At 39.0% G+C, this 13,722-nt stretch overlaps 1 protein-coding gene across 2 annotated transcripts in view; it reads right to left on the bottom strand.

The window, feature by feature from the left end:
* The window catches only part of SMARCAD1 (SWI/SNF-related, matrix-associated actin-dependent regulator of chromatin, subfamily a, containing DEAD/H box 1), a 42,489-nt gene that overhangs the window by 14,561 nt on the left and 14,206 nt on the right, over positions 1 to 13,722 (bottom strand). Inside the window, exons 4-8 of one of the 2 annotated variants that reach the window (XM_064651922.1) lie at positions 13,386 to 13,449; positions 8,829 to 8,917; positions 6,795 to 6,884; positions 6,084 to 6,165; positions 4,239 to 4,627 (exon numbers count right to left, since the gene is read on the bottom strand). In XM_064651922.1, the coding sequence (XP_064507992.1) occupies positions 4,239 to 4,627; positions 6,084 to 6,165; positions 6,795 to 6,884; positions 8,829 to 8,917; positions 13,386 to 13,449 (714 nt within the window). Of the gene's footprint in view, positions 1 to 4,238; positions 4,628 to 6,083; positions 6,166 to 6,794; positions 6,885 to 8,828; positions 8,918 to 13,385; positions 13,450 to 13,722 lie in introns of those variants that run through there. The other variant, XM_064651923.1, reaches the window with a different exon arrangement.

Here is a 13,722-nt window from a genome sequence, read left to right as displayed (position 1 = left end):
ATAAATAAAGGTGTGGAAAATTAAGCCATCTGCTACTAACAGAAATTGTATTGTTTCATGTCAGCACATTAACATTCAGCTCCAAGTTGCAACAAGAAAAACTTTAGCCACTGGTTTGCATGTGAAACACAGGGTGTTACCCTGTTGTACAGAACACAAAGCAGATCCATGGGTGGCCTTTGGTTTACTAGAGGTTATGACAGCTTCCCAAGTTCATTTTTTTTCAAATGAGGCCCAAAAATGTGAGACCATCACAGACAAGTGAACCCGTGAGCTCTCACAGCACACTCTGAACTGCCACACCAGCACACTCTGCTTGGGCCTTTACACCACTTGCAGGTGATGCAGGATTTCACTTTACTGCTTAAGGATGAAAGTCAGCCTCAGCCTCAATCAACTAACTCCAGTTCCACTTTAAGCAGTTTCCCATTTCTAACCTGATGCATTTGCTGCTCCCCCTTTCAGTTTGCTTTGGTGCAAGGTCCTTCTGGATTTTCGTCCAATTTGGTTTTTGTAGCAGTTTGTACACGTGCAGCCAAACAAAATGAGATAATAAAAAACCTGAATCTACCCTCCTCTGTATCTCCTCACTGCTCATACATTGCTGCAGTGTACGAAATGTGATGGACAAGTATGTCCATTTTTGTCTGCTCAGTTCTCCCATTCCCCTAATAGTGATATGCTATGTCAGAATTTCCATGTAACATATTGCATCAGTACATACAGTTTAACTTGTGTGTACTACAGACATTGTTTAAATCACAAAATCTTTAAAACCTAAACAGCTTATTTTGTGATGGAATAATACCGTGAATGAGGGAAATGAGGATATAGCAAATCTCACACAGATACATATGTTTTTAAACTAAAAGCAAATTAAAGTAGTTAACAGTTACACGCCTTAAAAATAAGAAACTAAATAGCACTAAACCCTCTCCAGTTCATTCCCTGCATTTACCAGAGGCAGCATGAAACTGCATTGGGCACCCTCAGCAGGCCAAGGAACAGACCACCACCCCAGACATCGAAAGCTCAGCTGAGCTCCTTCGTGAGCCAGTCTTGGCTCTCCCTTTGTTTCTTGGCACACACTGAACACAGGCAGGTACTGCCCTTACACGGCTATGTTTACAGCCTCTCTGCTGAGGAAACAGTGCTGAGTGCTGTGTTTTCCAACGCTGGTGCATTCCACAGCCTGGAAAAGAGAGCACTGTTAAATATAAGTTTTTTAGAGGAGTGAGGATGGGGAGGAAGGGCGATAGGTGTCCAGAAGCGCTTCCACCAAGGAAAGAAATCATGCTATCTGCTGGCCCACAATGTGTGCCAGTGGGGTATCACCTGGACCTCAAAGCAAATGGGAGAGAAAGGTGTGAAGCCAACAGAGGAGACTGAGGGGGGACCTCACAACTGTCTACAACTTCCTCACGAGGGGAAGCGAGGGGTAGGCACTGATCTCTTCTCCCTGGTGATCCGTGACAGGACACAAGGGAATGGCCTGAAGTTGTGTCAGGGGAGGTTTAGGATGGATATCAGAAAAAGGTTTTTCAGCCAGAAGGTGGCTGGGTGCTGGAACGGGCTCCCCAGGGAAGTGGTCACAGCACCAAGCCTGACAGAGTTCAGAAAGTGTCTGGACGATGCTCTCAGGCACATGGTGTGATACTTGGGGCTGTCCTATACAGGGCCAAGAGCTGGAATTTGATGATCCTTGTAGGTCCCTTCCAACTCAGGATATTCTACAACTCTATGAAAAGACCCACCAGGAAGGGAGGTATTTCCTAACATGTGGGTTTACTCCCTCATGTCCTGTAGCTGTTACAGAGCTGTAGAGCTGTATATAGACTATGAAGCCAGTACAGAGCAGGCCTGCACTGAGAGAGAAAAACATCGCTGAACACTGGCCCCTTGCATAAAAACTATGTAACATATGACATCACACCAACACATAGGGAGCTGAACTTTCCTATCCACTCTGTCCTTAGCCTGTTCTGAACCTTTGCTTCACCTTGCCCTCCACAGTCATCAACATTCTCAGTCCTCGTCCCCCCCTCTTCCTCCTGGCTCTCACAGCCACGCTTTCTGCTGACCACCCTTTAGTTTGTCTACCCCTGCATCCCCATCTGCTCTCCTTGTGTTCTAATCCCCTATTCCTGCAGCAGAGCTGCTCCTCAGGAGCTCCCATTTGACCATCACATCTCTTTCCTCCTCTCTCTCAGCTCCATGCCTGGGCATTGCAGAAGCACCTGGAGCCACCCTTCCAAACATTCTGTCTCAGAAAGCAATGTGCAATTTTAGGCTGTGAATATGATGAGTACGGAGAAAGGCAATCTCAGAACACAAATTTTTTTTCTCTGTATTTTAAGAGTTAAACATGTCTAAAATATCAGCTCCAAAGAAGAAGTATTTTGAAGCTCTCTAATTAGTTTCACAGGCTTGAAAATAATTTAAATCCATTAAAAAAAAATTAGACCAACTTAAAAAGGTTGTCTAGAATAAAAAAGACATTCTAACTCATGTTTTCCTGGAATAAAACACTTAATTTATAAATAAGTAGGCTTTAGTTTTAATCTCAGGCTGAGAGCCTTCATATCTTCCTTAATTCTAATAATGAACAAGTGGTAATAACTTCTAGTGCTTTACACTGTGTTACACAAGATACCATTAGAGTAAAGCAGACCATAAAAGTAAAGCCAATTTCTTTAATGCTATAACTGAACCAGATCTCTCTATTACTCTAACCACTCATTAATTGCTAGGAAAAATGTTGGGTTACTGAGCTACTGGATCTTTATAAACAATTAAATCCACACTGATACGAAACATCTGCTAAAATCTGCTGCAAACCACTTCTACTTTTTTTTGGCAAGTATTCACAATACTACATAAACATGTGGTTGCTGACAGCAGCAATCTTTATGAAAGACAAATTTTGAACGCAAACAGGCCCATGCAGCTTTTTTTACTGTTAAATATTTTACATAGAGAAAAGAAGAACAGCCCTGTAGCAAATATTTCTGCAAAGAATTAAGTTCAGGCAAAATCCAACAAGTTTAGAAAGGAATAGCTGTATGACAGATGTTCTGTGAGAAGCCAAAGGCTTGGGGCAAAACGGATTTCTTTTGCAGCATACCTGTAGCCTGTATTTTTTTTAAGTATCCTCCTCTTGTCTCCCCCTTCCCCTTGCAACACAACATACAAAGATCATTTTGTTTTCCTTAAAAAATCTGTTTAGTGTCTCTTGCTATTTTGTGGTAAAATATTTCACACACCGAATAATAAACGTTATTGTTTTACACATATGGAAGAATTTCACACATACATCAGTGGGGGAGGTTTTAAAACAAATACTGATGAAAAAACCACACCAATTACTCTGTAAGAGGGCCTGTGCACAGTTACTGCTTTAAAATCCAAACCACTAATAAATTAAATAAAGACAATCTGCCTTAACAGACTTCAAGTTTCTTACCAGAATATTGCTCTTATCACATTTGATGTTTTGCAGTTCACTGGAACTGTATGAAATGTGAAGGCAACAAACAAACTATGGGAAACATTTGAAAGTAACATCCCAGTGACAGTAGATAAGGTACTTACCAACAGGTATTGCTTTCCCTTCTGTGGTGGATTGTGGCTTAGCCTTCTGATGCTTTATCTTTTTATTAATAAAAACAGAGCAGCTCGCTCCACTAAAAATGGCTGCACTGCTTAGCCAGCAAAACCATGCTAGAGACTAAGCTGCAGTAGGTAAAAAAAAAAAAAAGAAAAAAAAAAGAAAAAGAGAGCGACCGTCCTTGCATGAAACTGAAAATATCCATGCTGGCTCCTTCAGTCATGGAGCTACCCTGGAAACTGCTGCTGCTATACAAGTGTCTGCAGTAAAGGTCCTGCCACGTTCTTCCCTCCTGCATCGGTTTTCAGCTACAAGAGCTCAGAACAGGCTAGCAAACACCTCCTTCCCAAGTGAAAGCTCTAATTTCTTCTTCTGCAGTGAAATCAACCAACTTTCTATGCTACAGAGTGAGTGACAGTAATGTCAGCCAATCAGCTTGAGTTTTCCAGAAAAATCACCCCTTAATTCATTCAAAATCAGGTCATATGACACTATTTGAAATGCTATTGGCTTAGGAGGAACATAGCATTTTAGCCTAATCAGGATAAGGCCACCCATCTAAGCCTCCCTAGGCTGAAGCCACCTTGATTCTAGGCAGGCTGGGGATAGGGAAAGAAGAATGCAGACCTACCAGAGCCTCCCAGCTGTTAAAGGGCCGGAGCGCGATTATCTTCTGAGCCTTTTTCTGAGAACACTGGGGGATCAGAGTCAGTTCACCCGGGGAAGCATCCTGCAGGAAGCTGAGGATTTTCGCTTTGTAGCCATCCTCCATCACTTCGTCGCCATCGCCGTAGTCCTCGTCGAGGGAGCTACCGCCGTCTTCGGAAGCCGACTCATCCTCCAAGTCTTGTGTTTCTCTTTTAGTATTCCAAATGCTCCTTTTGCTTTTGTCCTTTTTCTGAAAGCCATTCTGCTCTTTCTCGGGTTTCTGCTTTGTCTTCTCTTTACTCTCATCACTTGTGCTCTTGGTGGAGGCTTCGGTCAAGTCAGAAGTTTTTCTTCTGAGAGAAAATCCCATTTCTGTGCACGCAATATGGAAGGCAACAAGTCAATGCATACTGGTTAAGGGAGAATGAAAACCCACACTGTTCTTCCAATATAAAACCTATAAGACACAATTCTAGTATTTCATACACAAGAACTCAATAGCAGGTGTTTCTGAGAGAAAAGAAAAGCAAGTCTGTATAAAAAATGCAAGTCTGTATAAAACATGTCAGTAGATCCAACCGTTAGTATAAGATAAGCAATACTCATCTGTATAATGCTCAAATAGCAGAAGGCTTTAAGTAACTATCTTAAAATACAGATGATCGATGCTATGTAATATTTGTGAGCTTCAGAAGTAAGAGCAAACAGTTCAGAACTCTGATGTATCACAAGGATGAGATACTGGTCACACTGCACCCAACTGTGGAGATATTAATTCTGTTGATTCGACAAAACAAGCCTTCTTTCATTATGAAAATGATATATTTTTTCAATTTTAATGCATCGTAGTACAGTATTAGAGGTGGGACAATGAAAACATATACTTGTTAAGGAAACTCAAAGAATGATATATTTCTGCCCAAAATAACCCTACTGTCTTAAAATAAGACAGAAGTTATTTAACTGAACACGAGTAAGTAATTTTCTGAAGTGATTTGTGTGCATTTTTCTTCCCTCATGGGAAGAGAACAGTTGAATTTTCTCATCTGCCCAATCCCAGCTTGCTGCTGATTGATTCCAACCCTGATGTCTACCTTTTCAGAAGCAGCAGTAAGGAGACAACTTCATGCATACTGACAGCTCTCTCCACTTCCAACTAAGAACACTGCCCTACCCCAACTACACTTAAATAGCTGATACAGCAAAACATATATGTATCTGACAGCTGTTTTACACACTGAAAAGTACTCATTAAATAGTATTTGAGTTATAACTTGCAGATTTACTTGGAATGACTGTTTTTGCTCCCTGCCACATCTAAAGCATTGGTATTTACAAATGAGTTGTATAATTTAAGGCCTATTTCTAGTATTTTTCTCTCCAAGAATATATTTTAAAAGGACAAAATGGCATATGTCACTTGTCACCTATGCAGTTATTTGCAGTTACTGATCCAGAAATCAGAAATTTACAAATTACTCCAGTTAAAAAACAAACTTATTTTTAAACAAGCAGGAAGGGGGCAGGTGTCAGCTTTGACACATTTCAAAATACATTTTAAGACATACCCATAGGTAACTACAACTTTTTATGAATATCTGTATTAGCAGGGCAAAGACATTTATCTCTACTTACAGAGCAAAAGATCAAAATACAGAAAAATAGAGTTTCTATCTCTTATCCTGCCCACAATACTAATTTCAAGTATAAGTGCAAGTTTCCAGGCATGGTGCTGTCAGAACTGTCATTGCTGAACATTAGAAAATATTTGCATCACAAGTCTGTTTGTTTTGTCTTGGAATAAAATGGATTATAAATCTGTCTTTACCCTCATCATCTGCAAATATTGTCAGGGCCTCCAGTGCTTCATCATACACCCAGTTATGTTCCTGAAGTGCTTCTCTCAGTTCCTAGTAAAAAAATAAGACATTTTGTATTGTGGTAAGATAAGCATAAGCTAAATTTCTGTGCCTAACAACACTAGGCAAAGAAAACCCCTGTAAGTCAGACGATTCAAAATAAAGGAAATGCAAAACAGAAAACCCCTCAGTTTCTCCTTACACACTCAGTGTAGGCAGAGCTGCACTCCACTTCTGAAAAGTGTTAAGAATACACAAACAAGCTTTGCTTCCAACAATTTAAAGCACAGTATTGAAGGGCCCCGACCAGTTGCTGATGATCATCAGGTATTAAAAGTAATACAAAGTGCACAATGTATCTAGTGGTCCAGGGGAGAAGAATGTGTGCCAGAGGGAGGGATAATTTCTCCATGCATATTTATAAAAGGTCATCAAATTTAACTACGTCAGGTTGTCACAGGGACAGAAAAGAAGGATAAGAAGTTCCATATTGTCCCAACCACATCCAACTGCTCTCAGTTCAGGACAAGTTACATTCCAAAAGCAGCAAAGGCCTTCCTACCCTGGGCTCTTTTTGCAAGAGTGCTGCTGGTGTAAGAATTGTTTTATTCGGCCTATCAACAGCTGCAATTTTCTTAAAAAGTCAAAACGTGACATGCCATCAGGAAACAGGAGCTCACCTCCTTATCCAATCCAGGAAATATCTTTTGCAGCCTCTTCACAAGCATCTCTTGCCTCTCCCATTGTCTTTTGGGTTCTGAGTCATCAAGCTATGTTAAAAAAAGAAATCTATTAGGTTGAATATAAATTACAAGTATAGAAACAGAAGAAAACCTAATCAATATTGTTTATCCTTAAAGAGGTGCTCTAAATGACAAAACCAGTTAAGACGAATTTAAGTTGAAGTGATTCCTCATACCTAGTCAATGATCAAAATTAGACCAAAACTTTCATATGCATAGAAACTGCCTTCAGTCATGATAAACTGGCATTCTACTTTATAAGCACACACAGTGCAGGTTATATACAAAAATGTAAATAATTTAGAACTATCCAGTTTGTATTTCTTTAAAATCAAAAGTTATTAGTAATTCTGGATGACAGTTAAGGCAGAAGATGCCAAGGTTGATGGTCAGATTAGACTACCAAGCATGTAGTATTTAACCCACTAAAGCCTACAAACGTGTCAAACGGTGTGTTTATAGTGAGATTTATGGGTAAAAAAATCCCCAAATACTATGTCCCAGAGTCATGGAGTCACATCAAAAGCTGGCAAAAGTTTTCATCAACAGTAGCTTCACTAACCGCTACTACCAGCCTGCAAAATGGGAGTTGTCTTACAAACAAGTGCCAAAACTTCCACATGCCCTAAGCTGGTCTGTTTTGTATTCACCACAAAGAACTACACAAGTTTCTTCATAGAGCTTTGAATACAAAGTGGTTACAGATCTACTTATCTACAGCAGACATACCAACAGGTTTGATCAATATTTACTTTGCTGAATGATGCTATTTGCTGAAAGAGCACAGACCAGATCACCCAGAAGCACTCCGAGTAAGAGAGGACATTATTCCTTTCCTCAGCAAGCCTACAATGCCATTAAGAGTGCAGCTACAGTCCTTACAAAGCTGGCAAAGTATGTTCTAGTCTTAGGAACTAGAGCCAAAAGCAGGAGTAAGGAAAAACACCCTGCAAGTTGTCTCACTATAGTTGTCTATAATGAGTTCTAAAAACACATGATCCAGATTTGTTTTTTCCAATCCTTCCTCTTTTAATTGTAATAAAACTGTTAAGAACAGAAATCAAACTGCTGCATGAAACCAGGTTCAGTGAAGCCTTGTTTGCTAGGCTGGCTGGGTAATAATTCAGTAAATTCTCCTTTTATAACCTAACCCAGGGGCTTGGTGAGGAGGAAAAAACCCAATGCATATTTCTCTTTTCGGAAGAAGGGGACTTTATGCATAATATTATTTTTGCTTTAATGGAAAACTGCATTTTCTTTATTTGGTTCTGACTGAGGGCAATATTAGCCTAAATTTCAATACAAAACCAGTCACTCTCCACCAACCAGCCTCCAGTATTAACTGTGGAATTCCCTTTATCTACCATAGGTGTTTTTCAAGGATGTCTACTGGGGTGCCTGGGAGATGGCCTAAAGACAGCACTGTAGGACTGTGCAAATCTGCCAAATACCAACCTGAATGCACCAGGATCATGACATAGTTCCTATTTACTAGCAGAGGTCAAAGTAATCATTCCTTTAAATGTAACCAATTCGCTATTTTTAAAGATTTCCCTAAGTCATAGTTTCAAATATATACATAAGCAACATTTCCTCTATAACAAAGAGTAGCAACAGATATTAACTTCATCTCTTTGAGGAAACACAAGGAATGACCTGATCAGTCAAAGTGATTCCCTGTAATTCCCACTGACGCTCACAAAAACTGAATGGTACACAGCACCTCACATTCTGCTATCTGCCATCAAACACTTCCACCAAAGCAGGGAAGTGAGTACTGGGATACAAGTCCACTAGCACTGAGGAACAAAGCAGGTAAATCCATGTAGAATGGTAAGAATAAGAAAGTAGAAAAACCTCACTCAGATGGTAAGAACTGAATTTAAATGGATTTTCTGGTAAAAGACAGACCAAGTTAGGTAGTTCCATTCATTTTACAATGAACAGAGAGAAAAAAACCACAGTACTTACATAACTAGCTTTTGACTTCTTTGCAACTTGCTCCTTTCTGGTTTTGCAATCTGTGGGAGAATCTCTTACTTTCCTTTTACGAGAGGCAGCTTCGAAAAGAATTGAGACAGAAGAGAAGAATCAGTTACTTTCACTATGTTTACCCCAAAACAGTAGGATAATTACCAAGTACCAATACTGTAGTAGCTATTAATGACCTGCACAATGTGTTTATCAGTCTCCATAATAGTTTCCTACTATAGTCCACAGATACATTGACACTTGAAGCAAAGTAACTGCTTGAAAGTACATGTTTATTTACCTCTACATTTTCTTTAGTAGTCTGGCAATTAATCAAGCAGTTGCCTCTCATATACAACATCTGAAATAGCATTTTATTATACTTTTTTTAATAATTGCCCCATGTTTTTGCACATAAGTTGCGTAAAGGTATATCTGTCTGTTTTTATTCGAGCTCATATTTAATCCAGGCTGAATCCCATCTGTGTGTTGGAATTTGTACATCACTGAGAATTCTGAAGTGCTGATGACTGATTTCTGGCTCAGATGCACACCGAAGAGGTTACCAAACACTTGTTAACATTAAATCCAGATGTCTGAAAGAAAACTATGCATATTAAGTCTGTGATAAGGTTATTACTTATGAATAGTCCATATGAGCCATAACTTTCTGACTATCTTTGGGGCCTAGTGATTATCAAGAGATTATCATCTCAGCATTGAGACCTGCCCAGCCAGGTGCATTTTCAGACTGTGCACAGCTCACAAAGGCAAGAACACGTTACCACTGTTACTGCACATCACCTTTTCTTGAAGCAGCATTATCAGAACAAATCAGTAAAAATTCCTAGTCCATGATCTGAAATTGTACTGTGAGTTAAATCTTTTTTTGGAAGAGTAGCTGCCTGCAGAGCTTTCATGTCTTGATATCAGCATCTCTGGCCAAGCTCCCCTCCCAGTCTGCCACAAGAGATCAGTGAACAAGCACACACGCACACACAAAAAGCACACTTGTTCTCCAATCCAAAAGACTGTCTGGATGATCAAAATAGTTTTAGTTTGGAAAACTAAGTAGCCACATCTTTACACAAGAAGATATTCTGTGTAGAAATACTTTCAAAGAAATTTTCTGTCAGACTCATTCACTCCAATATCAGAGATGTGACATATAAATATTTAAAACATAAATCATTAAAACATTCCAAAGGCAGAAAAGTATATGCAATTCTTCCTTAAATGAAGGATCTAGCAAGAGATAGCAGAAAACACTATGATTTTTTTTCAAAGTCTCTGTATTTATATATGTAGGTAAAAATATCATGGAATCATAGAATGGCTTGGGTTGGAAGGGAGCTTAAAGATCATCCAGTTCCAACCCTCCTGCTGTGGGCAGGGACACCTTCCACTAGACCAGATTGCTCAGAGCTCCATCCAGTCTGGCCTTGAACACTTCCAGGGATATGGCATCCACAGCTTCTCTGGGCAATCTGTTCCAGTGCCTCACCACCCTGACAGTAAGGCATCTCTTCCTAACACCTAAGCTAAACTTACTCTCAATTTAAAGCCATTCTCCCTTGTCCCATCACTACATGCTCTTGTAAAAAGTCCCCCTCCATCTTTCCTGTACATTCCCTTCAGGTACTGGAAGGACGCAACACATACAAGAGGCAATTCAAAGAAAGCATCCAGAGAACATGCCAGGTGGATCTTTCTGCCCAAGACCTAATTTAAACAATATCACCAGGAAAAGACATGCTTTTAGCTTAAGTCTGGGAAATGTGTGATGTTCTTGACAGCAAAGCTGAGCTGTCAGGCTGCTGTTGGGTCAAGCACTAGAAGCCATTGGAGGCCTCATGCTATTACTGCTTATGCTTAATTAAAACTGCATTCAGGATGGACAATTCTGAATACAAACAGTGAGCCTGCAAACCTCTTTGCCCTTAAAAAAATACAAGGGCTCCACATAGGAGCATCTCAAAGACTTTCCTGCTTTTACGTCATGGGCTGAGCACTCAACAGCATTTGTCGTGAGCAATTTTAGAGGCAATTAAACTGTAACAAAGGATCTGGATAACCATGGTCTCAGGAACCTATCAACACAGAATTATTTTAAAATAACCTGCGGTCTTTTGAAACTCGTTTTCAAATGACAAAAAAAATGCCAACTCTCTTTAGACATTCACTTTGCAAAGTAGACTTAACTATTCCTTCCCGTGCTAAGGAAGCATACAGCTGAGGGGAAGAGGAAATTCTATTACTGTTAGATGGGAACCATTCCTGGAGTGGAGGCAGGGCACACCAGGCCCTCCAGAGGAATCCTTGTTCTCTCCATCAATTTTATAACTAATAACCAATGAGAAAAGTGAATTTTAGAGAAGCATTTCTAATTACTTCCACTAGTATTTGCTGCTACCTCTACCAAAAAAAAAAATCTTTATTCCTGTGACTTCCTCTGAAATTACATTTATGACTGCTCAAGAAGCAGTGAACATCAGACAGATTTACATGAGGCTTCAGCTCAGAAGCACCCTCAGTGATTTCATGGTTTTCAAGGTATACAGAAGACAGCACGAGAAACAGATCACAAGCAGCAGGTAATACTATAGCTTAATATCTTTCTTCATATACATTTTCAGTGTGTCACATCTAATCTTTGTACCTGTAAAAAGTCTGCAATGCTTCTTGTTTTAGCTATAAATATTGAATTCAAGCTATAAATACAAGTTTTTGTCTTTTTGAAAGGACAGAAAAATTCACGGATGTCTTGGTCAGACTTTTTTAGCAAAGCCATGCTTCACAAGACTGTATCTCACACCCTGACCTCTCGCACAGTCAACATTTCACAACAAGCAAAACATATCATAAATTGACACAGATAAGCAGATGTTCAGTAATGTCTCCATTTTTTAAAAACGTGTCCAAAATGAGGTGATTTATACTATCACTTTCAGGCATGCTTAGTCCTAACGAAATATTTTATACAACAGCTGTGATTAGTGAGAATTTTGCTGCCAAGATTTTTCTGTGGGCTAATATGGAAAGGATGTGAAACAACATTCTTAGATCAACAAAAAAAATGGCCAAAAGGCAAGGCCTACATACCAGAAATCAAAGTGTTTTAGTTCAAACACTGAACTGTGACAAAGTTTAAGGATATGTATTAGCCTAAATTGGTTTAATATTAATCAAAACTCTTGAAAAGTAATCATAGTCTCTTCCAGGAGGGTATTTTCCAGGAACAGAAGTACTCAGAAGTAGTATGCTTCTCAAAAATACGCCAGCATACAAGAAATCCCATCTATAGAATCTGGCCATGCACATATTGATAACCCCAAAACGTTGGTCTGGTTGGGTTGAAAAAAACCATCAAACAACACAAACACAAAAGCAATCTTTCACTAAAATTATCTTGAACGTTCTTAAAACTTTCTGATAATGGTTAAAAATCTTTGAATTTGTACATAAAAATCAGAAGATGAAAATATAGCAAGTACAACAGAGGGAATAGAATAAGCAAAAAATTTTGTACTTTAAAAAGGGAGTAAAACTGTTCTTCCTCAGCTTCCTAGATATGTTGCTTCCAAATCCATAGGATACCGCATGAAGACACGTGAACTGCTCAGAAAAACTAAAATAATCAAGAGTGATCAAAAATAGCTTTTTTCTGTTGTATCCATGAAGATCTCTCATGAAAACCATGGACAACTGAACTGTAAACAGATGGTGGTCTGCTTTTTAAAATGACATCAAAATTCATATCAACCTTCCCCTTCCCCCACCAATTTCAATAAATCAGTCTAAAAGATTAGTATAAGCCAAAAGATTTAATCCTGGACTTGGGTGATGTCAACAAACAAGTGAAGAATTATAACTCTTTACCACGTCTGATACTTTCAACACTTCCACATCATGTGTTGGGTGTTTTGTTTCAATACCAGTATGAGACTGCATAAATTCAGATGCAGAACAAACACCCTTAAATAAGCTCTAGGGGCTCAAAAGCATGGTTTGGGTGACATTTTGCTAGAGAACCTGTCTAATGTTTATAAATAACAGTTCTTATTCAGAATTACAAGCAAGTCTTGAAGTCAACCTGAACAGAAAACTGTGGTGGGCCTTGATACAAAAAATATCTAGTTAGGAATGGCTATATACTCTAGTGTATTTTTTCCATACTACCAGGTTGCTCACCTACAACATTCAGAATTACTACTGCTAACCCATCACTATTTGCCTCAAGTTCTGGGCAAAGAAGGAACCAGCAAGAACAGAAAACACTTAAGGACCCATATGTAAAGCAATCCTGAGCTTCACACAACAGATTTCCCTTTTTGGCCTAAATTATGGGCTCGGGTCCACATCCTCTTTTCATCTTTCCCCCTGCAAACCCTGTAACTTCAGTTTCCTGTTATCACAATAAACAAACAATAGTGTAACTTCTAGCACATAATTCACCACCCAAATGCTTCCCAATCAATTTTACAGAATTAGCTACAGCTTCTGAAGTTTAGGTTTTGTTTTAATTTGGGGTTTTTTTGGTTTTTTTCTTAAACATACCTTTGTCATTGAGCTTCAAACCAGCAGCTACTGCTTCCTCCATTGTGCATGACGTGTCTATCAACTGCAAAACAAAAAAAGTCAATTGAATACAGTTGAACAGAGGAAGACAACGCTGGATCAGCATGAATGAAATACACTTTAAAAAAGCCACCCCAAATACACATGTATTATGAAATCCAAGATCAAAATCAACAGGTATCACATAAGTTGTATTTGGAAACACTTTAAAACACATACTAGAAAACATTTTTAACACAATCTTATTTATTATCACTTTTTCCCTACTTCACAAACACACCATGATGATTTACTTTAAAGGCTTTTTTCAAAGACT

The sequence above is a fragment of the Pseudopipra pipra genome, chromosome 4 (genome assembly GCF_036250125.1).
Source record: "Pseudopipra pipra isolate bDixPip1 chromosome 4, bDixPip1.hap1, whole genome shotgun sequence".
Classification (NCBI taxonomy): Eukaryota; Metazoa; Chordata; class Aves; order Passeriformes; family Pipridae; genus Pseudopipra; species Pseudopipra pipra.
The sequence above is the reverse complement of the archived record's forward strand: the minus strand, read 5'-3'. Positions and strand labels throughout refer to the sequence as shown.